Source organism: Saccostrea echinata, unplaced genomic scaffold, assembly GCF_033153115.1.
Source record: "Saccostrea echinata isolate AGI-Se365-2 ecotype Australia unplaced genomic scaffold, CSIRO_AGI_Sech_v1 ptg000051l, whole genome shotgun sequence".
NCBI classification, from domain to species: domain Eukaryota; kingdom Metazoa; phylum Mollusca; class Bivalvia; order Ostreida; family Ostreidae; genus Saccostrea; species Saccostrea echinata.
The window spans coordinates 8,146,926-8,174,758 of record NW_026889800.1 but is presented as its reverse complement, the minus strand read 5'-3'; the positions used below and the strand labels follow the sequence as shown (position 1 = coordinate 8,174,758).

At 36.2% G+C, this 27,833-nt stretch overlaps 1 protein-coding gene across 1 annotated transcript; it reads left to right on the top strand.

The window, feature by feature from the left end:
• Nucleotides 1–17,594: 17,594 nt before the first annotated feature.
• LOC133203540 (neurogenic locus notch homolog protein 1-like) lies at nt 17,595–27,593 on the top strand. The gene is made up of 10 exons (XM_061339311.1): nt 17,595–17,648; nt 18,078–18,223; nt 18,312–18,435; nt 18,547–18,725; nt 18,863–18,981; nt 22,518–25,118; nt 25,426–25,613; nt 25,730–26,381; nt 26,640–27,308; nt 27,445–27,593. The coding sequence occupies exons 1-10, from the start codon at nt 17,595–17,597 to the stop codon at nt 27,591–27,593; spliced, it is 4,881 nt and encodes a 1,626-aa protein (XP_061195295.1).
• The last annotated feature ends 240 nt before the right edge of the window (nt 27,594–27,833 follow it).

The window sequence follows — 27,833 nt, the reverse complement described above, 5'->3', positions numbered from 1 at the left end:
GTGTATTAGGGGAAACAATTTTATATGTTGATTACACTAACTGACTAAACTTACTACGCTGACTTTCAACATTTTTTAAAAATATTTAGTTATTTCTAAGTATTTCTTCACTTTTGAAGTGAGTTGTGGCATTTCTATGCATGTCCGATTTCGCTGCCGTATATTAACTAAATAATTTAAAAATGATTTGAAGATAATAGACCATCGATATTCACTGAAAACAATCACTGAAGCCATCCAAAAATTAAGGACCACAATAGGTGAGAACAGCTGGGTCACTGATTACTGTATATACACAGCCACAGGCGATAATTGGTGTTTTAGAGTGTAGAAGACTACACGCTATAATTACCGTATGCATACATGTATTTAAATTAGTTTTTGATAAGTTTTTGATAAAAATAAGTACTTTGAAATAAGAAAAAATACATATCCGAGTAACCGAGTACCATTTTTAGTATTCGATACTCGGACTTTCGATCGAGTACCCGGTTAACCGGGTACTCGTTGACATCCCTAATAATAATGCACTTTTAGTATCAACTTTCAAAGAGGACAAAGAGTTAGCTCTGAAAAAGGGTTAAACTTCATGGCAAAGCAAGATTTTCAATCTTCAACAAAAACTAAACTTGACTTCTTTAAATATTTCCCATAAGGATTTGAGGTTTAAGTTAAATAAAACTTTTGTTGACATGACCTTTGAACAATTGAGCAAAATCTTATCTTCTAACTCAGGAAAACTTTATTTTTATAGTAAAATCTTAAACTGCACTGATTATGAATTGCAGGATTACTTAAAGTTTCCTTTAAAAAAGCATGAAAGATCACAGCTAACAAAATTAAGAATTAGTGCACATTCACTATTCATTGAAACAGGTAGATACTGTAAACCAATAATCCCTAAGGAAAAACATTTATGCCATGCTTGTAAATTATTGGTTGAAAATGAAAAACATTTTGTACTTTACTGTCCTGTGTATGACAATCTTCGATTTCAATATTGTGATATTTTTTATGATAAATTATACTGTGGTACTGATCCCATTAAAGAAATTGTTAACCCATGTGAATATAATACTACAAAACGTTTATGTATCTACTTAGATAAATGCTTTATGCAGAGGAAACAATGCCAAGGTCTATAAGGAACTTTGTAAAATTGAACTGCATGCAATTATGTTATAACATTCTTCTCTTTATTTTCTGCTATCTGTCATTTGTTTTCTTATTTTGACTGTATGCCAACATGGTGATGTCAATAAACTGAATTGAATCAAACATTTTTCATGTGAAGGGCCGAGGCATTCCGAATGTGTTTGTTTACATCCGGTTGGTGAACCACATGGAACAAAACTTCGATGATGCTTGCTGGAATTCCGTGACTCTTTTACCGACGTAACTCTGTTATTTACATTTGAACTACGTTGTGCTAGCGCAGACAGAAGTGATAATATAATTACTGTTTCTACAAATATTTTATTTGAAGAAGAAACTTTGCGTTTGTTTGAAACTTTGTCAGTTTCTCGTTTGCTGTAAACTGAGAGCAAAAACTGCTGTATTATTTCTCAGTGCCTGAATATTTCCATCTTTTTATTTAGTTTGCAACATCAGTCTATTGTAGGTGGTTTTGATTGTTTATTTTATTTTTTTTTTTTTTACGAAATTATGAAGGCCTACGATTACTACTATTTTTACTATCATTCATATTTATTTTGTTAATTTTTTTTTTGATGTTGATCTTGTGAGGTGTCCCACCCTCAGGATCTGTCAAGGTCAATAGGTTAACCGGAAGCACGTGTGTTTGTTTATTTTATTTTTTCTTTACAAACACGTGTTGTTTTTTTTTTCAAGCCAATTCGTTTGTATTTATTTTGATATCATTATACAGTATTCTTTGTTTCATTTGACAGTTCAGTATTTATATTTGAACAATTTACAGCTGGGTTATAAATATCCTGTTTTAATTTAAAACAATCAAAAGCTAGGAGTCATAAACAATATCATTAAAAACTTTTGGTGTGTGTTCAGGTGTACGAGAGTGTAGTGCATCATGCATGCAGTGTAGATACTATCCTTATTTCCTTTGCATGCTACCTTGTCCTTGCACATTCATCTAACAGTTACCTGTAAAAGCTAACATCTCTGTAGTATAATTTAGAACTTTTGTTGTCGAAGTATTTAGTTGTCAGGAAATTTGTTGTTGTAGATAGTTAGTACTGATTAGAGGAAGTTTTCTTGCTTGTTGACTGCTTGCATAGAGCTTGTATAGTAGTGCTGCAGGTGTCCAGTAAGATTTAGTCACACAAGTTCTCTGAAGTTGACATTAAAAAGATGCTTGAGTTTCTGATTGACAATATCTATGTGGTTTTTGGAGACCAGGTCTTCCAACAATCTATTGGAATTCCTATGGGTACCAATTGCGCCCCGTTATTAGCAGACCTTTTTTTGTATTCATATGAAGCAGAATTTGTCCAAAATCTTGTACGTGAAAAGAAGAAAACACTTGCTGTGGCGTTCAACTCGACATTTAGATATATCGAAGACGTATTGTCAATTAACAATGGCTATTTTCATTCTTATGTCGATACGATATATCCTGGTGAACTTGAGATAAAAGATACCACAGAGTCTGACACATCTGTTTCATATTTAGATATTTTACTTGAAAAAGACGTTAATGGTAATCTAACAACCAAGCTTTATGATAAACGTGATGACTTTAACTTTTCAATCGTCAACTTCCCTTACTTATGCAGCAATATACCTTCATCACCTGCATACGGGGTATATATCTCTCAGTTGATTCGATACGCAAGAGCATGCTCTACGTATGTACAATTTCTAAAACGAGGTAAATTATTGACAAATAAGTTGATGAAACAAGAATATCAGCTGTCTCGTTTAAAGTCATCATTTCGTAAGTTCTATGGTCGATACAATGACCTTGTCAGCAAATACAATTTATCATTGAGTCAAATGCTGACTGACGTTTTTCATACTAATTGTTAAGCCATTTTTACACACTGAATTGTCGACGGATTTTTACTTTATTCCCGATCATGACAAGGAGCACACGGCGGGTGTGACCGGTCGGCAGGGGATGCTCACTCCTCCATGGCACCTGATCCAACCTTTGATGTTTGGAGGTCCGTGTTTGCTCTGCTCCTATTTTGTATTGTATAATGGACTTTTGAGCTTGAATACTGTTCGTTATCTCCATATATTTCATCTGTCAGTGGACAGTAGTGTATCAGTTAGTCATTTAAAGTCAATTTCCACTCGACTTTTGACCTTGTCAATTAGTGTACAAGTAGTTAGTTACAAAAAACCTACATTTATTTCCAAATTAATTTTAAGATTAATTAATTTTAAATCCTCTCGCGAGTTTTCCAGTGAGTATTTATTTAGTTGACGAATCCTGAAGCCTGAAGAAGTAGCCATTTCAAAAGTAAGTTGAAAAAAAAAATTATTTTAAGACCATCTTTTGACTTCAATTAAACTGTACATTATTTATTGTTCATTGACAACATGTAAAATCATTGTTCAATTATTTTGAAAATTTTGGAAGATTTATTAACTTTGCATGCATTTGGTATTGTATTTTGTATCTCTCATCCTTTTGTTGTACTTTTGGTTACTTGTACCCATCATGGCTGGCAAGGATGGTGAAACTGATCAAATTAAGGAACCTACTGGTCCACTATTCAATCCTCCAAAAACAGACTAGGAATTGGAGCCAAACTGAAGACTCCTGCACCTACAACAGAGGAAATGTATTCGACCATGGAGAAGTTTGCAAAGTTGGGAGTTGTTCCGAAAGAAAAGTTGCCAGCAGATTTGAAGAAGTGGATGAAAGACTGTTTAAAGTCACAAGGAGAGTCAGATGAGAATTTAGGAGCTTCAGCTTCAAGTTCTTCAACAAGTAAAATTTCTACACAAGTAACAAAAATGACAATGAATCATCCACCTAAAGTAACTTGGTTTTCAGGAACAGAACCTAAATCAGGTGATACAACTTATGAATTGTGGCAGCATGAAGTTCAGTGTCTTTTGCGACAAATTATGACAGTGATGCGGTTCTCAATGCAGTGAGAAGATCTTTACGTGGAGAAGCTGGACTTATGGCCATGCGTCTAGATCTTAACGCTACTGTGCATGATATTATTCAAAAACTAGACAGTATATATGGTAGTGTAGACAAAAAGGAAGAATTGATGGCTGAATTCTATGGATCGAGACAAAAACCAGATGAAAGTGTTACGGCTTGGAGCCGCAGATTGGAGGGCATTATTGGTAAAGCAGTTGACCGAGGAATTATTCTACGCAGAGAAGTTGATCCAATGCTACATGCCATGTTGTGGACCGAGTTGAAATCATCACTGAAAAACATTTCTGGACACAAATATGACACTATTAAAGACTTTGATGGACTTCATGTGGCACTGCGACAAATTGAATGTGACCAGAATAATCAGGACAGTGTAAAGAAGGACACAAAGCCAAATATTTCTAAGTCTATAAGCGCTCCATCAGAGGATTTGCAGGAAATAAAAGGAATGATTCAACAGATACCAACTAGGCTTGATTCAGTAGAGAGGAAACATGTTTCACCATGGCAACAACCACAACACCGACAACAATTCTCACCTTGGCAACGATCATACCAATCGTCATGGCAACGACAGCCAATCCATCATCAACATGGCAACAGGCTCAGTATAGACATCAATTTAGAGGACAAAGGAAAACTGTGAATTACAGAAGCAATCCGAATACTTCACAGGATGGACCTAGATGTTTTAAATGTGGACAACTCGGACATCTACAGATTGGACGCAGAGTAAGAATGGACCACAGCAGAAAAGGTAAAGATTTAAACACCAAGAAGCCTGTGCAAAGGGAAAGACCATAGGCTTGCAGGACATTAATGTTCCCAAAGTAAGTTAAGTCAAAATACCCCCAGGTCTTTTTGGAGAACCTTCCGAGGTTAGTATTTTTATTGACGGCAAAAGATCTCCAGCGCTTTTAGATACTGGGTCAACAGTCTCAACGGTGAGTGAGTCATATTTTAAAGAAAATTTTCAGACTCCACTTTTGAGGATTGATACCCTCCTGGACATTGAGTGCGCAGATGGTAAGAAATTACCTTATTTAGGGTACATAGAGACTAGTATCCAGATACCAGGGCAGAAGGAAGAGCATCCATGTATCCTTCTGGTGACACCTGATAGTAGGTATAATAGACAAGTTTCAGTTCTCTTGGGAACTAATTTTCTAATAGGTATAGCAGAGAGATTAAAGGTAAGTGTTGGAGATAGATTTTTACAGCAATGTGATTTTACAACTCCATGGGGATTCAGATGCGTTTCACTGCGAGAGAAATTACTGAGGAAAAACAATGATAGACTAGGTGTAATTCGTAGCGCACAAGATAGAACTATTACTTTAACCCCAAATTCATTTGTTACAATTAGGGGATATGTGGACAAGGAATTTTTTTTTTTTATTGGCTCTTTTTTTTCATATACAATGTAATAAAATAATAAACATGCAACAAATTTAACTATATACAGTAGCGTCAGTCTGCATCCTGCAAGACAATGTTTTGCAAATCATGAAAGCTCACAGTGCATACTCTCTAGATACAAAACATATTTTCACTACTTTTACAAAGAAATATGTTACAGGGGATATTACTTTTTGATTATGACATTTGATTTAAATACATAGTGAGATAATACCATTAGTTCTGATGTAATAACTATAATGCATCTAATATTGGTTGCCAAGTTTCATTAAAAATATCTAAATTACTATTTGAGCAATATGCTGCCTTTTTAAGTAGTAATTTCTTTTTCAGGAGGTATAAAAAGGCATGAAAACTTGGTTCTTTTTTAAGGACATTCAAATTAACTATAGACACTGAATGTATATAAAACTTAGAAAGCAAAATACAGTAATTCAAACTATCACATTTTCTCTCATACAGACCTAATATTACATTTTGACAAGATAGCTTGTCTATGTGGAAAATGTGTAAATCATTCCACCAAGTTAGAAAGTGGTTCCAAAATGTAGCAACATAAGTACAGTAATAAAACTTGTGTTCTATAGTATCTTCCATTTTACATAAAAAACATTGGGGGGAAGTTTTAATTTTCATTTGAAACAGTAGTTTATTATGAGATAAAAATCTATGAGTTAGCTTATACTGAAAAGACTGTAGTGATGTTTCATTAGAACATACAAAAGGTAGCATGAAAATTTTTTCCAAGTCTGTTTGCGAAAAATTTGCTTTAAATATTTCCTCCCATTTTTGTACACATGTTGGTACTTCATTTAAACTTTCCACTGTAATCCAGTAAAAGTCTTTACAAGATATTTTTGACAAAGGACTTCTTTTATTATTAAAACATAAGGTCAAAGAATCTCTATTAAAAGAACCTTTTTTGTTTTGTCTTATATATTTTCGCCAATGATATGGAATTGCATTTCTTAAACAAAAGTAATCAAAAAAGGTATATTCAAGTCATACAAATTACTTAATTCTTCATGGCTTAAAAAATCATAATTATCACCTAAAATATCTCCAATAAATAAGATACCTTTTTTATACCATTTTTTCCAAAACACAGTCTCATTATTTATTTTAATGTTATCATTGAACCAAAGAGCTTCTTTAAATATTATTGGTTCAATATTAATAACATTGCATCTAAGTTGTGTCCATGTTTCAAAAATGTCTCTGTAAAATTGTGGTAATGATGTACATGCATGTAGCCTATTTAGACAACCTCTGGTAATTATAAAATCATTCAATTCTATATCATTCAGGTAAGATTGAATTGTACTTCTCCATCTTGCTCTTGTATTAATAAATATCCTTCTAATCCAACCAAGTTTTAATGATTTCATTTGTGCTTCAAGATTAGGAACTTTCAATCCACCCTTATTGATTTTTTGACAGGATACTGAACTTTTAACTTTTGGCTTTTCATTATTCCATATAAACTTGTTCAGTTCTTTAGACACCTCCTTTATCATTTGTAGGGGAATTGGAAGTACTTGTGCTTGGTATACTATTTTTGATATTACTAAAGTTTTTACAATTAGAATTTTGCCAATAAGTGTTAAATTCCTCATTTTCCATAAATTCAAAGTTGCTTTTAGTTCATCTAGTTTTGTATTTAAGTTCTTAGCAAGGGTCTTTTGTTCACCGCTTGAACTAAACCAAATACCAAGAGTAAAAAATTGACCATCAGACCATTTCACTGGCAAGATTCCTGGTTTGACGTTTTTGTTCTTTCCTATCCAAATTGCTTCAGTTTTATTCAAATTAATTTTCAGACCAGAACAGTACTTAAATTTTTGAATAACATTTAATATTTCAATTCCTTTATTAATTATTTATTACAAGGAATTACCTTACCATGAAACACCTGTGATTATACAATCGTCACCTTTAGCGAAGGACTACAGAGATTTAGATGTTGAACCTGGTGTGATTTATTATCAACATAAGAGGAATGGATCTATTGATGTAAGTATTTCCAACATTACAACAAGGACAATCAACATTCCACCCAGGGCAATCATCTGTGAAATTCAATCAATTGTACTTCAGTCTCCAGTATTATCAAAATCAGTGACAAAGTCAGAGACAATGATGGATAAAATGGAGTTTAACAGAAGTGATCTTAGTGATGACCAATTTAACCAAGGGCTTCAACTCATCAGGTCATGCATGGACATATTCTCACAAAGTGACAATGATGTCGGACACACAGATGTTGTGAAGCATGGGATCGATTTAACTGATGACAAACCATTTAAACAAAGATACAGGCACATTCCACCATCGGCATATGAGGCAGTAAGAGCACATCTTCGTCAGTTATTGGACATGGGTATTATAAGACCTTCACACAGTCCCTTTGCTTCCAGTGTTGTTTTAGTTAGAAAGAAGGATTCAAGCTTACGCCTTTGTGTTGACTACCGACAACTGAACAATGTGTCAAAGAAGGATAGTTATGCTCTCCCCAGGATAGAGGACTTATTAGACTGTCTTGCTGGATCTGCACATTTCTCTGTGGTCGACATGAAAGCTGGTTATCACCAAATTGAAATATTGGAACAACATAAGGAGCAAACTGCCTTTACTGTCGGACCACTTGGCTTCTATGAAGACAATCGTATGCCTTTGGACTTATCAACAGTCCAGCAACCTATCAAAGAATGATGGAAGATGTTTTAGGAGACTACCATCTGAATATTTGCTGTGTCTTTATAGACGATGTTATTGTGTTTGGTAGAACATTTGAAGAACACCTGACCAATCTTCAACTTATATAAAAGAGGATAAGATTAGCAAATTTGAAGTTATCCCCGAAAAAATGTTCATTCTTCAAGAGACGTATAAAATTTGTGGGCCACATTGTATCCCATAAGGGTAAGGAGATTGATCCGCAAAAGACAAATAAAGTAACTTCCTGGCCAACACCATCTCCACCAGAGGAAGTGAGACGTTTTATTGGCTTTGTCGGATACTACCGAAGATTTATACGGAATTTTAGTCAAATCAGTCGACCCCTCACTGACTTGATGAAAATTCCAACAGGGCGTAAAGGGAAACCAAAGGAAAAGAGAACATGGATTTGGGGAGATGAACAGCAAAAAGCCTTTGAGAGTCTCAAGGAGAGATTAACTACTGCACCTATACTGAGATATCCAATTTCTGGAATTCCATATGAATTGCATACAGATGCTTCAGAATTTGGTCTAGGAGCAGTCTTATATCAACATCAACATGGAGAAAAGAGAGTAATCAGCTACGCTAGTAGAGGATTGACAAAAGCTGAGAAGAATTATGCACCACATAAACTGGAGTTTCTCGCTTTAAAGTGGGCAGTGACCGACAATTTCGAGATTATCTACTAGGACAGAAATTCACTGTCTGGACTGACAATAACCCACTCACTTACGTTCTCACTACTGCGAAATTAGATGCTACAGGCCATCGGTGGTTAGCTGATCTTGCCAGTTTTGATTTTGATATTAAGTATCGTCCTGGAAAAGCAAATGCAGATGCCGATGGTTTGAGTCGCCTGCCAGACATCAATGCCGAATCAGTTCGTGTCATTTGCAGCACCATTGCAGTACCATATGCTGAATCCTTAGCTATTTCACCCGATATCATTCAAGATGTAGATGAAACCAATCTTGGCAGTTCAATAACAACAGACTTGATAGACTGGAGGAAAGCACAACTTCAAGATAGAACTATATGTTTCTGGATGGATATGGTTCTGAAACAGGAGAAGCCTGAGAAAGGAGACATGCTATTGAATAGACAATTTCATCATTTGCAAGTTCTAGACGGAATCTTATACCGAGTTATAAAAGTTGAGGACGAAGTGAAAAGACAGATAGTTTTACCATGTTCTTTGATTCCAAATATTCTACAAGCTTTTCACAATGACATTGAACATCAAGGGAAAGACAGAACCTTGTCATTGCTTAGAGACAGATTTCACTGGCATGGAATGGGAAAAGATGTAGAAGAATGGATTTCACATTGTGGAAGGTGCGTGCGAAGAAATACTCTTCCAAATCAGAGAGCTCCACTTGTTAACATCCGAACGACTTCACCATTAGAGCTTGTGTGCATAGATTACTTGACATTGGAACCAACTAAAGGAAGACAACAACATATATTAATAATAACGGATCACTTCACTAGATTTGCACAAGCAATACCCACCAGAAACCAAACTGCTCGAACAACTGCAGAAGCACTTTATAGTCAATTCATTATACATTATGGGTTACCTGATCGACTACATTCGGATCAAGGAGCCAATTTTGAATCGAAAATCATTAAAGAATTATGCAGGATGACTGGGATTAAGAAATCACGCACCACAAGCTATCATCCACAAGAAAATGAAATGTGCGAGAGGTTCAACGGAACACTCCTTAACATGCTAGGAACTCTCGAATCCGAACAGAAAAAGAACTGGAAGGCATATGTAGGACCGCTTGTCTATTGCTACAACATTACTCGCCCTGAATCTACAGGCTGTTCCCCATACATCTTGATGTTTGGTAGGAATCCTCGACTACCAGTTGATGTTACCTTTGGATTGAGGAAGGACGAAAAAGAATCAGATTACATAGCTAGCATCAGAGAAAGACTTCAGTTTGCTCATAAGACAGCAGAGCAATTGGCTGCTAGAGCTCGGGAAAACCAGAAGAAAGAATATGATTACAAAGTACGCGGAGCTATTATACAGAAAGGTGACAGAGTTCTTGTTAAGATCAATGCATATGACAGCAGTGGGAAACACAAACTAGCAGACCGATGGGAAGAGGATCCGTACCTTGTTATAGACCAGCCTAACAAAGATATCCCAGTCTTCACAGTTCAGAAAGAAAAGGGCGGTGGACGGAAGAGAAATCTACATAGAAATCTACTTTTACCGATAAGTTACATCAACACTGAATACCTGGATAAGGAACTGATACCAAAACTAGTACCAAGACCTAGAAAACTTAAGCCTGATGTTAGACCAAGACAAAGTACAGCAACAAATTCAACTGAAGATCAGGAGAATTTTACTGATGATGACACAGTTGAGCTGACTTTGGAGCACCCCATTGTTGAAGATGACAGTGAAGATCTCACTATACCAGAACAGCAGGGGGAGAATCAAACTGAGGCACCAATTGATAATGAAGAATCCGAGCCTAGGGCCCTGTCTCATTCTAGTAATGAGGATGGTTCGGAGGAAGAACCTCAAGATGAGGAACAAGATGATGATGATGATAATGGTGATGATGATGATGGACATAGTGAAGAGTCCGCTGAGTGGCCACCTGTACTAAGGAGGTCTGGTAGACAAAGACAGAAACTTTCCTGGATGAAGGACTATCAGCTGTCCAAGGCGATCCAGTGTAAGGATAAAGACTGGTACCAGAAAATCCAGTGTATTACATCCCTGATGCAAACAGATCTTTTTCATAACTTTCAGGACGAGGCTGCAAGAGCCATTTAAGACATTGTTAGAAACTCCTCTGAGAGTAAATGACGGGACGTCATTTCAGAGCTGGGGGGGAGTATGTGATATTCTGTATATATTTAGAAAATGTTTATTTTGTGTGTATGTGAATATTATTACGTTTATGTGTGAATTTATCTCAGTTAAATAAATAACAAATAAAATAAATACTTATTGAAAGAAATACGAATCAGTCTGTGTTTTAACTGCTATATTTAGACCTTTCGACATGGGTGACTTGTTTTGATTTCTTATTGGTTATCTTGTTCTGTGAGTTCATTCCCGTGCTGGTTGTTTCCCGGGCGAGGCAGATTTTGAAGTTCATTCAGATTTTCTTTATTTAGTCAACTTAGAGTTTGGGTCTTTGGATTTAAGGTTTTTTAGCTCACCTGAGCCGAAGGCTCAAGTGAGCTTTTCTGATCACATTTTGTCCGTCGTCCGTCCGTCCGTCTGTCCGTCTGTCTGTCTGTCTGTCCGTCCGTCTGTAAACTTTTCACATTTTTGACTTCTTCTCAAGAACCACTGGGCCAATTTTGACCAAACTTGGTACAAAGCATCCTTGGGTAAAGGGGAATTTAAATTATTAAAATGAAGGGCCAAGTCCCCTCACAAGGGGAGATAATCAAGAGAAGACAAAAATAGGGTGGGGTCATTAAAAAATCTTCTTCTCAAGAACCACAGGGCCAGTAAAGCTGAAACTTATATGGAAGCATTCTGGGGTAGTGTAAATTCTAAATTGTTCAAATCATGACCCCCGGGAGTAGGGCGGGGCCACAATGTGGAATCAATGTTTTACATAGAAATATATAGGAAAAATCTTTAAAAATCTTCTTCTCAAGAACCACAGAGCCAGAAAAGCTGAAACTTATGTGGAAGCATCCTGGGATAGTGTAGATTCTAAATTGTAAAAATCATGACCCCCGGGGGTAGGGCGGGGCCACAATTGGAATCAATGTTTTACATAGAAATATATAGGAAAAATCTTTAAAAATCTTCTTCTCAAGAACCACTGAGCCAGAAAAGCTGAAACTTATGTGGAAGCATCCTGGGGTAGTGTAGATTCTAAATTGTAAAAATCATGACCCCCGGGGGTAGGGCGGGGCCACAATGTGGAATCAATGTTTTACATAGAAATATATAGGAAAAATCTTTAAAAATCTTCTTCTCAAGAACCACTGAGCCAGAAAAGCTGAAACTTAAGTGGAAGCATCCTGGGGTAGTGTAGATTCTAAATTGTAAAAATCATGACCCCCGGGGGTAGGGCGGGGCCACAAGAGGGAATCCAAGTTTTACATTGAAATATATAGGAAAAATCTTTAAAAATCTTCTTCTCAAGATCCACTGAGCCAGAAAAGCTGAAACTTACGTGGAAGCATCCTGGGATAGTGTAGATTCTAAATTGTTCAAATCATGACCCCCGGGGGTAGGGCGGGGCCACAATAGGGAATCCAAGTTTTACATTGAAATATATAAGAAAAATCTTTAAATATCTTCTTCTCAAGAACCACTGAGCCAGAAAAGCTGAAACTTAAGTGGAAGCATCCTGGGGTAGTGTAGATTCTAAATTGATCAAATCATGACCCCCGGGGATAGGGCGGGGCCACAATAGGGAATCCAAGTTTTACATAGAAATATATAGGAAAAATCTTTAAAAATCTTCTTCTCAAGAACCACTAAGCCAGAAAAGCTGAAACTTATGTGGAAGCATCCTGGGGTAGTGTAGATTCTAAATTGTTAAAATCATGACCCCCGGGGATAGGGCGGGGCCACAATAGGGAATACAAGTTTTGCATTGAAATATATAGGAAAAATCTTTAAAAATCTTCTTCTCAAGAACCACTGAGCCAGAAAAGCTGAAACGTAAGTGGAAGCATCCTGGGATAGTGTAGATTCTAAATTGTTCAAATCAGGATCCCCGGGGGTAGGGCGGGGCCACAATAGGGAATACAAGTTTTGCATTGAAATATATAGGAAAAATCTTTAAAAATCTTCTTCTCAAGAACCACAGAGCCAGAATAGCTGAAACTTAAGTGGAAGCATCCTGGGATAGTGTAGATTCTAAATTGTTCAAATCAGGACCCCCGGGGGTAGGGCGGGGCCACAATAGGGAATACAAGTTTTGCATTGAAATATATAGGAAAAATCTTTAAAAATCTTCTTCTCAAGAACCACAGAGCCAGAAAAGCCGAAACTTATGTGGAAGCATCCTGGGGTAGTGTAGATTTTAAATTGTTCAAATCATGACCCCCGGGGGTAGGACGGGGCCACAATAGGGAATCCAATTTTTACATTGAAGTATATAGGAAAAATCTTTAAAAATCTTCTTCTCAAGAACCACTGAGCCAGAAAAGCTGAAACTTATGTGGAAGCATCCTGGGATAGTGTAGATTCTAAATTGTTCAAATCATGACCCCCGGGGGTAGGGCAGGGCCACAATAGGGAATATAAGTTTTGCATTGAAATATATAGGAAAAATCTTTAAAAATCTTCTTCTCAAGAACCACTGGGCCAGAAAAGCTGAAACTTATGTGGAAGCATCCTGGGATAGTGTAGATTCTAAATTGTTCAAATCAGGACCTCCGGGGGTAGGGCAGGGCCACAATAGGGAATACAAGTTTTGCATTGAAATATATAGGAAAAATCTTTAAAAATCTTCTTCTCAAGAACCACTGGGCCAGAAAAGCTGAAACTTATGTGGAAGCATCCTGGGATAGTGTAGATTCTAAATTGTTAAAATCATGACCCCCGGAGATAGGGCGGGGCCACAATAGGGAATACAAGTTTTACATAGAAATATATAGGAAAAATCTTTAAAAATCTTCTTCTCAAGAACCACTGGGCCAGAAAAGCTGAAACTTATGTGGAAGCATCCTGGGATAGTGTAGATTCTAAATTGTTCAAATCATGACCCGGGGGTAGGGCGGGGCCACAATAGGGAAACATTGAAATATATAGGAAAAATCTTTAAAAATCTTCTCAAGAACCACTGGACCAGAAAAACTGAAACTTATGTGGAAGCATCCTGGGGTAGTGTAGATTCTAAATTGTTAAAATCATGACCCCCGGGGGTAGGGCGGGGCCACAATAGGTATTACAAGGGGAGAAGTCTGGTAATGAACAGCATGGCCAAAGTTACTCAGGTGAGCGATGTGGCCCATGGGCCTCTTGTTATATTAGTATTCTTGTTTATTATATAGCATATATATTAATTTGCCTATATTTCATTTAATAACCACTCCAATACGTATGCTTGACGAGAACGTGTATTGCGTGAGAGTGCAGTCAGTTAAAACTTTTAAATATAGTCTAATGTTATATTGCTTAAATTACAGCTTTAATATTTGCATTTTTATCGTAATTCAGATTATTATTTTCATAGTCTTAAATGAGAGAACGACAGAGTGAGCAGGATTAAATAATCTCGTTAAATTTTCATAACACCTTTATTTTAGTAATGGAGTAAAATTATTTACACAGAATATAAATTATAAATCCTAATATATTTATTATACAGGGAAACATGCAATTATTCATCGCCTTGAAGTATTTTACGTTTTGACCTTTACACCTCATGTGAGGTAAGGGTATATGTGTATTTATTATTTGCATGAAATTGAGTTTCATGTTATTTTCTCTGTTTATACATTTATTTCAGTTCTGGTTACTGAAACTTTATATTCGTTGATTTTTTTGGTTTATAATTCATAATTTCTAAATCGGAAGTATGTAATGATTTCTTTTCATATTTTGTAAGAGTAATATTTCCATATGGTAATATCAGTAATTTATTATTATTTTCTGGATAAAGTAATTAATTATAAAGATTATGTGAAATGAAAGTTCAGTGTAATATATTACGACCAGAAATAAAATTTTAAATTGACTTGTTAATATTTGTTTATGCCATGCATTGATTTCAATATTTTTTGTTACAGGGTTTATTTATGTTGAATATGTAAAGAAATAAATCCTCCAAAAGAACCCAAGAAATCCTTGTTTATTGGGGGAAACAGGGGTTACACCATCATATTTGACCTTTTGACCTTGATCTTGGAGTTTTACAAAAATTTTTCAAACTTTAACCTTAGCCATAACTTTTGAACGGTAAGTACTATGGCTTTCATTCTTCACATGTGTAATCCTTTTGACAAGACCTTCCTTTAGATACCAACAACTTTGACCTTTGACCTTGGAGTTTGACGTATTTTTGAAAACCTTGAACATTGGCTATAACTTTTGAACGGTTGATGCTAGGGCTTTCATACTTCACATGTGTAATCCTTGTGATAAGCCCTTCCTTTGGATACCAACAACTTTGACCCTTTAACCTTGACCTTGGAGTTTGATCTCCTTTTGGAAAACTTTATCCTTGGCCATAACTTTTGAACAATTGCTGCTAGGGCTTTCATTCTTCACATGTATAATCCTTGTGACAAGCCCTTCCTTTACATACCAACAATTATAGCCCATTTACCTTGACCTTGGAGTTTGAACTACTTTCGGAAAACTTTAACCTTGGCCTTTTCTTTTGAACAGTTGGTTCTAGGGCTTTCATACTTCACATATGAAGTCCTTGTGACAAGACCTGACTTAGGATACCAACAACTTTTACCCTTTCACCGGGACTTTGGAGTATGACCTACTTTTAAAAAAAATTAACCTTGGCCATATCTTTTGAACGATTGGTGTTAGGGCTTTCATATTTCACATGTGTATTTCTTGTGAGAAGGCCTTTCCTTGGCATTATTTATTTTGATCCTGACCTTGATGTTTGACTTACTTTTGAAAAACTTTAACCTTTTCCATATCTTTTCAATGGTTGCTGCTAGAGCTTTCATATTTCACACGCGGGTATGTTAAGGCTACACCCAGAGATATCCTACTTGCCTTCACAATATGACGTCATAGTAAGCTGTATGACGTGAACTATAGAAATAATGATTTCTTAGTATCTATATTTAAAGTTTAATTCCAGGTCCAAGAAAAGAATGGAATCATTCAAAACATAACATAAACTAAATCTTGTCGTTTTTGGGTGGTATAAATAGCTAATTATTTAGCACGGGGGTTAAATACCAAACCCATGACGTCATAACTATTGATCAAATATTTGCCGAGTGAAATGAGAATTCATGTAAACAAATATATGAAATGGGAGTTTTAAGGCATATACCATGAATGTTATGTGTGATTCATAAGGAATTAAAGATTAAGAATCAGGTACGCTGATATATTCTTATCATGTTTTCTTATAATGAACATAGTCAGTGCTTTGAAATCCCGATCAGCCGTTCCTCTGTCGTTCTATAACAACAAAGATGCAAAAGTTCAACACTACGCCGCATACTTTGAAATATAATTTTTGTTTGTATCGAAAGCTTGTATTCTATAGTACTTGGAAATTGCTGCTAGAATCGTGTGGTTAACATGAATTGATAAAAATTCCTTGATCGTATGTATAAAATGTAAAAATTTTGGTAAGGTTTCATGCGAAACTTTGGAATATTTTTTTCTGTGTCAGGAGAGTAGGATTCTAGCAGCACTTTTCATGGCCCAGTGATGTTTTTACATAATTATTTTCACTAAAAGAAATGAATTATCTCCGGGGTAGTGTTGAACTTTTCACTTTTTCATCAAGGCAATTTTCCTATTTATAGACGTCACGTGATGACGTCGTAGTGGAGTCCTTCTTTTAGCCTAAGACTCAATGACGTCTATACAATGGATAATAATAGTAAATGTTTTATCTATGGTTTTTCCGATTTATCAATGTTACATTCTACGAAAAAAGTCTTAATTCGCCGAAATATGATCTGGGTACTGCCTTAACATACCTGCGCAGGTATATTCCTCTTTACAAGACCTTACTTTGGGTACTAACATATTTGATTTGCATTTGAGAAAGTTTAGCCTTCGCTATAAGTTGCCATACGGGGGCATCAGTGTTTCACAAACACATCTTGTTTTTCTCAGTTTGCATACAACACTGTGCATTGTTTAAATAATGAAACCTTAATATTTTTTTAACTGTGTTTATATGTGAACAAAAAAATCTAATTGCCAAAAGATAACGGCCTAGAAGGAATTTAGGTCGTTTTCTTTTTGCAATTTGATTTCTTGTTTTCATATTGCTCTAGCATATTACTGAAATTTTAAATGATACCAAAATACCAAAAGGTGAGGCTAATTCGCCAGTAATTTAGTGACAGAAATCTCATCAGTATCTAGTTCCCACTTCCATACAGGTTTGTTTCGGTAACGACTAGGTCAATCATTATAGCACTAAAACCTGCCCTCTCATCGTTTCTATTTTCTAGTGTATGATTCCATTGGTTGAAGTTTCAGAAATGTACATAAAGATATACAGAATATAACGTTTCATGATAGAGCCGTGAAAACATTAGTGTGCCTACAAATCTGCTGAATGTATAAATTAATCTAGCTTGATTAAGGTGTTATCAAACTAAACAAATGACATTTATCAATAGCTTTGATAACATCGTTCAATGATTTTAATCAAATGATGCCGATTTAACTATGGCTGAACAAAAGCATATACTGTGTTTATTGCTTTGGATGTTTATTTTAAAGGTATGTGATTTCAGCACTTCCATATTTTGAAAAGGATGATAATTCTGCTCTTCCTTTTAACAGAAATGGGATACTTAAGATTTTAGTTTTCTGTATAAATTAGAAATATTTTATACAGCCAAACAAATTGAAAATACATTCTGCTGGTAAAAGAAGTGTATCACTTCCACATAAGGTTTACAAAACAAAAGCAATTATGCAATATTGTAATATTCCGTAAAAACTCTGTTTTGTATTTCATTGAACTACAATTCCTCAAGAAAAAGAATGTATAAATCCAAGGGGCTTAGTATGAATACAGTAGTGTTTTCATCTTCTACTTTATCAACAAATCTCAGCATGTAGGCCTAATGAAAAAAACTTGAGTATTTACGTTTTATACTACTCATGATTGTTACAGTTATTTATAATATTACTCTACATTTCAAGGTCGCATCTGGGAAGATAACTTTCTTCATTCACATAGATGAAGTAAAGAGTCCAGGTAATAAACTTCACGGAGGAAGATGTTGTCAGGGTGTGGCGGGTACCCAGTGTAACATGTTGTGTAAACCCGTACTTACCGTTTGTCTTAAGTGAGTGATCTTTGACTTTTCCGACTTAAATGACCTCTCGCTGGTAAATAGTTCTTAAGATTTCATTTTAACATTCTCTTTGGTACAGAGACGCTAAGCACTCCTGTGTGACAAGTTTTACCACAACGTTAGACATGGGACAACAAAACGTCATTTATGGTTCTAAAGTCGGGAATACAACCAACCCTCAGTTTTTAGAAGTTGATTCTTGGGTAAACATTCCTTAACTCAAATACATGCATATACATCACCAGAATAACATTTTCTTTATTTATAAAACAGTCAGGTACATTTCATTACTCTTTGTTATCTTATAAACTCAGAAAAAATATTTGGACAAGATCTCAGTGAGAGTGGTAGATATACAAAACTCCTCTACACCAACCATCTACCAAGCAGAATTCGCCGACTACAGTCTTCAAACAGGAAACAACATACTTTCACAACATTGGCGACAGAAAAAATTGACCGCAAGTTTTTTGTCGGATAAAAATTCATTTTCGTAAGTTGTTCCTTATTTATACCAACTAAATAAACACTCCTTACAATCGTACATTGACTTAAACTTTTTTTTTACTTATAATAAAAATTTCATAGAAGTTTATTAATCATGGTATCAACAAATCACTCTTATTTCAGTATCCAGATAACCTACAAGGCCTACTGCTCTGAGGGTTACTATGGATCAGACTGTACAGATCATTGTCCTGGTAATCCACGGAAGTGTGTCGTCAACGGTCATAAATACTGTAAAATGGGTAAGCCGAATATCATACATGTATAAATTAAATTACAAAATTTTACCAAAATCAATAGCATCAAAACCTGCGACTTTTCAATGCTTTATACAACCATACCCCACGATAAATTAAAGTCCAGACTTTTTAACATCATAGACAGCTGCTTTTCAATAAAATTGAATTCATATTTACATACCTTGTCATAGGTCATCTGCAAAATTATTTTCTTAAAAACATTCAGATTGTACACACAAGTACTCTCAAGTTGATATAAGAAGGTACTTGAGTTTCTTTATTGACAATATCTATGTCGTTTTTTGAGACCAAGTCTTCCAAAAATCTGTTGGAATTCCCAACACTAATTGCGTCCCGTTGATTGATTGATTGATTGATTGAATGAAAGATTGGTTGTATGCTGTTTTATGTCCCATTCGAGAATTTTTCACTCATATAGGGAATGTCACCATATACCATTGAAGGGATTCAAATTCAGACCTATACTTAGCACTCAGGGTCATTGAGCAGTGAAGGTTCTTTATCGTGGAAACTTCAATCGTGACACGGGACGTCTATTAAAGGTCTCATCTGAAGACTTGTGATTTTCTCTTCTAGTGCCGAGCACTTGGCGAAGGAACAGTCACTATGTTTACGTCTTAGGTCTGAAGCGGCGCGCTGAACTCCAGTCCTCCCGATCACGAAGCGAACGTTCAACAACTAGGCTACCGTGACCGGTTTTACATTAAAAGAAGGTTTCTTGCTGTGGCCTTCATTTCGACATTAGATTTATCGACGACATCTTATTAATAAATAATATTCATTTTCATTCCTATGTTGAAACGATATTTCCCTTTGAACTTGAGAGAAAAGACACCACAGAGTCTGACACGTCTGTTTCATATATGGATATTTTACAATTATTAAAATACAGTATGATGCAATTAATATTCGTACAAAATGTCGGCGTGTTTACATTCGCAACGAAAGTAGGTCACAATAAAATCGTATGTATTACGTTTCCAAAATAAATAAAATTTAAATTCAAATGTCCTTTCAATCTAATTACACTGAGTAATCTGCGAGGAATAGATCGTCAGAGGCTTCTTACACGGTCTTTTGTGGTCCCAGTCCAGATGTCTTGAATCTCGCGAAAGAGGTCATCCCTACTCCCGATCCTGCCTAATCGCGTCTTAAGTTTCCTTTTTATTAACAGCCACAGGTTTTCAATAATATTTCGATCCGGGCTCTGTGCTGGCCAGATCATGGTAGTAATATTATTTCTGTGATTGAACTGTTGAGTACTTCTAGCCCGATGCACCGGAGAATTGTTGTGCTGAAATACGTAATTTTCGGTAGGGAAATGACGGACTTTAACTGGCCACAAGTTCTCATCAAGGATCTCCTTGTACTTCTCAGCATTAATATTGTCATTTACAGACGTAATAGTTCCCACACCGTCCCATTTTACAAATCCTCAGTCTCAGATCATCACTTCATAATATGGCTTACCCTGAAGTGGTGTCATTAGATCAGACCTCCATCCTTTGTCCCTTTTGCGCCACACATATATCCGGGAATTTTGTACAATCATGATTTTAGACTCATTAGAAAAAATCACTTTATCTAGTAATTATCAACTGTTAATCGTCTCTGCACCATAACAATCGTATTTTTTTCCCGGTTACCCTCTTACAACAACTGTTTTCCTAGACACACGTCTCGAGTACCCATGTTTGAGAAGATGGAGTTGTACCGTACGTTTAGCGACATGGTTATCAACATTTTCCTTAAATTTGTTTGTAGTATCCAGCAAACTGTCCCTTCTATTTGTCTTCACCAACCTTTCTAAGCCGCGGTAATCATGATCTGTTACTTACGCAGGCCGGCCACTTCGTCTGTTGTTTTCCACCAGACAACGCTGTTCAATACGTTTTCTCATACTTAAAACGGTAGTAATAGGAATTCCTAATAATTCTGACACTTTTCGAATGGACTTTCCTTGTTCTAAGGATCTCCACACAGCTTTTTTAACATCATTAGACAACTCCTTCTCCTTTCTACCCATTCTCTTTTAGACTTGTATATTTTCCGAAAATACAGCAGACGACAACAAAATCGCATGAACTTTGGATGTCAAATGACTTTAGTATGTTAAGAATAACAACTGAAATTCCATAGCTATTTTTAGCCAAATTTTAAAACTGAGAAGTTTTCGTTGCGAATGTGAACACGCCGCCATTTTGTACTAATATTTATAGCATCATACTGTACATTAATTGCAGACAAACAACAAAATTTTATGATAAACGTGGTGACTTCGACCTTTTTATCATCAACGTCCCTTATTTACGTAGCAATATTCCAAATATTAACATCGAGTTTATGTCTCCCAGTTGATTCTCCCAAGGGCATGTACTACGTACGAACGATTTTTAAAATTACATACTAACGATTTCTAAAACGAGGCAGCAAGCTTTTGACAAATTTGTTGATGATAAAAGAATACCAACAGCCTCTTTTAAAGTCAACATTTCGCAACAATTCTATGGTCGATATGATGACCTTGTTAAGGAACACAATCTATCGTTAAGTCTTGTGTTGACTGACTTTTTTCATACAAATTGTTAAGCAATTATTTTTTACATTGAATTGTCTGGAGCACACGTGTGACTTGTCAATATGGCATGCTTACTCCCCCCCCCCCCCCCCATTGCATCTGATCCCACTTCTGATGTTTAAGAGGTCGGGTTTTCTCTTCTCCTAATATGTATTGTTCAAATGGACTTTTGAGCTTGATTACTGTTCTTTATCTTCATATCTCAAAACTAACTTACAGTAGTCCAACCCACACTTTGCAAAAAGTAATAAAGAATTCTCCCTTTGTGGGATCAACGACAGGTCACAAGGAAAAGAAACAATGTTCTTTTCTTTACACTAACAAATATTTGGGTGCTCTCCGATAACTTCACTGTGTTTGAAATTGTATCCTTCAATTTTTGCGTAGTCCCATCATGGGGCAATCAACGTACAAGATCAGGGATTTTCGTATAGTTAAATAACAAAGTTACAAACATGAAAGTTACAAAGGCCACTGTAAAAATTCTATGCTTTTCCCCCAAAGATAGCAGTCAAGGAACATTACTATTGAAAAGTATGGATTTTACTATGCTGTCAAATCGTAACCATTATCACTAAAATATAGTTAGTATTGAATTCCGAGCAACAATACAGCAGTGTAAAATTGCAAGAAAGTTTTCAAAATTTCAGGCTACTAAAAGAGAGCGTTTTAGAAACTATAATCAGCAATTTGATTTTCTGTACTGAAAGTTCGCAAATATTTTCATAAGTTATTTTATGCACTGACATATGGACAACTAAAAAGATTTCAATGAGAGATGTTAAATAGAATGCTCATTGTTGTAAAAACTTCTGTTTTGACAATTGTGTTGAGCAGGGTTCTCCTCAATTCAGATGTAATATAAATAGATATAAATTAATGAAGAGAAGTAATGCCTTCGGGTACATGTCGAATTTCGGTGTTTGATTGTATAATGTAGGATGGGATGGAATTGATTGTGATGAAGATATCAATGAATGTACTTCTCAAAAGTTTTGTGGCTATGGTACCTGTACAAACACAGCTGGTAGTTTTCATTGTGCCTGTCCTTCTTCTGTTTACGGTCTGAAATGTCAGCTGGATGAGGACGAATGTCTTTTACAACCATGTAATGGAGGGGATTGTGTCAATAGCAAGGGAAGTTATACGTGTAATTGTAAAAGAGGAACAACTGGCAAAAACTGCGAATCGCTGACTTCTCACCAATGTAATGATAATACGTGTAATACACATGGGCATTGTCATGTTCAGCATAGACAGGCTGTGTGTACGTGCAACAATAAATATACCGGTCCTGACTGTTCCATAAGAAATCTTTGTGCTCACAATCAGTGTCAGAATGGTGCTACATGTGTGATAACAGGGACAAATTACACGTGTCATTGTGCCAATGGTTTCATAGGAGAACTATGTGATAAAGTTGATTATTGTGCAACGGATCCCTGCAAAAATTCAGGATCTTGTACTAATACAGCTTCTGGATATAATTGTTCATGCACTGGTCTTTTCATAGGACAGAATTGTAGCACGTACGATTACTGTTTTGGACAGTACTGTAATAACCGAGGACAATGTCAAAATAGACCGAACGGTTACTCTTGTCAGTGTAGGTCGCAGTATCTTGGTAAAAACTGTGAACAGAACAATCATTGTCATGGTAATCCATGTAAAAACGGGAGATGCACAAATTCAAACACTAGCTATACCTGTACTTGCAATAGAGGATTTACCGGAAAAAATTGTGACAAAGTTGATTACTGTAACGGAAAGAACTGTAACGGACATGGACAATGTCAGAACGGTCAGCATAGTTACACTTGTAACTGTAATCCTGGTTTCCTAGGAAGTAACTGTGAATACGACTATTGCTTCAATAATACCTGTAAAAATGGTGCTACTTGTCACAGTGGAAATTCTAATTATACATGTTCATGTAAACCTGAATATAAAGGAACTCTTTGTGAAACTCGTAATTACTGTCACGGACAGACATGTAGCGGTCATGGGACATGTCATAATGGACAAAGTAGATACACTTGTGCCTGCCAAACTAATTATCGAGGAAATAATTGTGAACTGAGAGATTACTGTCATAGTAATCCATGCAGACATGGAAATTGTACCAACACAAACACAGGATATAAATGTTCTTGTAACGGAGGGTATTTAGGAAAGAATTGTGATGTAATAGATTACTGTTATAACAAGCACTGCTCTAACCATGGTACCTGTCACATCAGGGGGAATACTTACAATTGTACTTGTAATAATGGATTTATAGGAAAAGACTGTCAGACCCGGGATTATTGTTATAACAAGCACTGTTCTAACCACGGTACTTGTCAAAACAGACATGATTCTTACACGTGTCAATGTAGGGCTGGATACCACGGTAAAGACTGTGACCAAACTTATTGTTCTCATCATCAGTGTCAGAATGGAGCCTCTTGTGTTAATGAAGTCTCTAACTATACGTGTAAATGTGTCCCAGGTTTTGAAGGTTTCTTCTGCCAAACACGTGATTATTGTTACCATCAGACCTGTAGTGGACATGGCACCTGCCATAATGGTCAACATAAGTACACTTGTACTTGTAATCCTGGTTATTTAGGAAGTGATTGTCAACATGATTATTGTTTCAGTAACCCATGTAAAAATCATGGTACCTGTAAAAACGGAAAAACAAACTATACATGCTCTTGTCCTGTTGATTATATGGGACGTCATTGTGAAATACGTAATTATTGCCATGGACACAGCTGCAGTGGACATGGAACTTGTCAAAATGAGGGACATGGTTACACTTGTCAATGTAGGTCGCAGTACCTTGGTAAGAACTGTGAACTGAATAATTATTGTCATAGTAACCCATGTATACACGGGAACTGTTCAAATTTAAGCACTAGATATAATTGTTCTTGCCTGAGAGGATTTACCGGTACAAAGTGTGATAAAGTGGATTACTGTCACGGAAAGAACTGTAATGGACATGGACAATGTCAGAACGGTCAGCATAATTACACTTGTAATTGTTATCCTGGTTTCCTAGGAAGGAACTGTGAATACGATTATTGCTTTAATAATACCTGTCAAAATGGTGCTACTTGTCAAAGTGGAAATTCTAATTATACATGTTTGTGTAAATCTGGTTACAAAGGAACTCATTGTGAAACACGCAATTATTGCCAAGGACAGAGATGTAGCGGACACGGGACGTGTAATAACGGACCAAGTAGATATACTTGTGACTGTCAATCTGATTACCGCGGAAATGATTGTGAACTAAAAAATTACTGTCATAGTAATCCATGTATACATGGACAATGCACCAACACAAACACGGGATATACCTGCTCTTGTAATGGTGGGTATCTAGGGACAAACTGTGATGCAATAGATTACTGTTATAATAAACACTGTTCAAATCATGGTACCTGCCAGAACGGACGAAATAATTACACCTGCACTTGTAACCGTGGATTTCTGGGAAAAGACTGTGAAACGCAGAATTATTGTTATAATAATCTTTGTTCTAACCACGGTACTTGTCAAAACGGACAGAACTCCTACACGTGTCAATGTAGACATGGGTACGTAGGTAAAAACTGTGAACAAACTTATTGTTCTCATCATCAATGTCGGAATGGAGCATCTTGTGTTAATGGACACTCTAACTATACGTGTAAATGTGCTCCAGGGTATATAGGATCCTACTGCCAAACACGTGATTATTGTTACCATCAGAACTGTAGTGGACATGGAACCTGCCATAACGGTCAACATAACTACACTTGTACTTGTAATCCTGGTTATTTAGGAAGTGATTGTCAACATGATTATTGTTTCAGTAACCCATGTAAAAATCATGGTACCTGTAAAAACGGAAAAACAAACTATACATGCTCTTGTCCTGTTGATTATATGGGACGTCATTGTGAAATACGTAATTATTGCCATGGACAAATCTGCAGTGGACATGGAACTTGTCAAAATGGAGAACATGGTTACTCTTGTCAATGTAGGTCGCAGTACCTTGGTAAGAACTGTGAACTGAATAATTATTGTCATAGTAACCCATGTATACACGGGAACTGTTCAAATTTAAGCACTAGATATAATTGTTCTTGCCTGAGAGGATTTACCGGTACAAAGTGTGATAAAGTGGATTACTGTCACGGAAAGAACTGTAATGGATATGGACAATGTCAGAACGGTCAGCATAATTACACTTGTAACTGTAATCCTGGTTATCTAGGAAGTAACTGTGAATACGATTATTGCTTCAATAATACCTGTCAAAATGGTGCTACTTGTCAAAGTGGAAATTCTAATTATGCATGTTTGTGTAAATCTGGTTACAAAGGAACTCATTGTGAAACACGCAATTATTGCCAAGGACAGAGATGTAGTGGACATGGGACGTGTAATAACGGACCAAGTAAATATACTTGTGTCTGTCAACCTGATTACCGCGGAAATGATTGTGAACTAAAAAATTACTGTCATAGTAATCCATGTATACATGGACAATGCACCAACACAAACACGGGATATACCTGCTCTTGTAATGGTGGGTATCTAGGGACAAACTGTGATGCAATAGATTACTGTTATAATAAACACTGTTCAAATCATGGTACCTGCCAGAACGGACGAAATAATTACACCTGCACTTGTAACCGTGGATTTCTGGGAAAAGACTGTGAAACGCAGAATTATTGTTATAATAATCTTTGTTCTAACCACGGTACTTGTCAAAACGGACAGAACTCCTACACGTGTCAATGTAAGGCTGGGTACCTAGGTAAAAACTGTGAACAAACTTACTGTTCTCATCATCAATGTCGGAATGGAGCGTCTTGTGTTAATGGACACTCTAACTATACGTGTAAATGTGCTCCAGGGTATATAGGATCCTACTGCCAAACACGCGATTTCTGTTACAGTCAGAACTGCAGTGGACATGGAACATGTCATAATGGACATGTGGCATGTTTACGTAATGAAACCTGCTTCAACAACAACCAAAACTATTCATGCGTATGTCATAATGGATATAAAGGCTCCAGTTGTGAAGTTGTTGATCATTGTTTCCTCAGCAACTGTACCAATGGAGGAACGTGTATTAATAAAGCTGAGGGATACTCCTGTTCCTGTTCCTCCGCCTACACCGGTACTTATTGCGAAGAAAGGAATTTCTGTGACACACAAAGATGTAATAATAAGGGAACTTGTCAAAACTTAGACGATAATTATAAATGTAACTGTAATACAGAATATTACGGTCGGAATTGCAAGAAGAGAAACTATTGCCACAAACACTTGTGCAATAGCCGTGGAAATTGTAGCAATCTCGACAATGGCTATGTATGTCATTGTGAACTTGGATTCAATGGAACTGATTGCGAGGAAATAGACTACTGTTTCCATAAACCTTGCCATAATGGAGGAGTTTGTCATCAGCAAGAAGATGGTTACATTTGCCATTGTGCGCCAGGTTTCCAAGGAAGAAACTGTACAGACAGAAATCCATGTATGGATCATACGTGCAGTGGCCATGGCAGCTGTACTATAAATAATGGTGGTTACAGATGTAAATGTTATGGTGGATACTCCGGAAAAGATTGTCAAGATCAGGATTTTTGTTACCAGATAGATTGCAATGGAAATGGCACCTGTCATAATACATCAAATGACTTTGATTGTAAATGTAATCCTGGTTTTAAGGGACGTAAATGTGAAGTTAAAGACTATTGTTACAACTATAACTGCAACAATGGAACATGCTTTAGTGGTATTCATCAAGCCGAATGCACATGTCATGATGGGTATTCTGGTGAACGCTGCAATATTTTTGACAATTGCAGTAGAAATCCTTGCCAAAATGGAGGGACATGTCATAATGGAACTTCCAATTACTACTGCGTTTGTAAAAATGGCTTTACTGGGGAGAAATGTGAAACTCGGGATCTTTGCTTTCTTCAAAATTGTAATAATAGAGGCACATGCAAGATGATTACAAGTAATAAATATTTCTGTGAATGTCTTGGCAATTTTACAGGGAGATTTTGTGAAATTTCTCTTACATCGTTGCCACCTACTTTATCATCACACACAACAATTATAAATGTAAGTTCTACACACACTTACACAACTGGTCATAGTTCAAGCACGACAGTTAACATATCAGAGTCATCAGCAAGCAAGCAGATTTTTATCCCGTCTTCAAAACCAACATTAATGTCATCTGCAAACT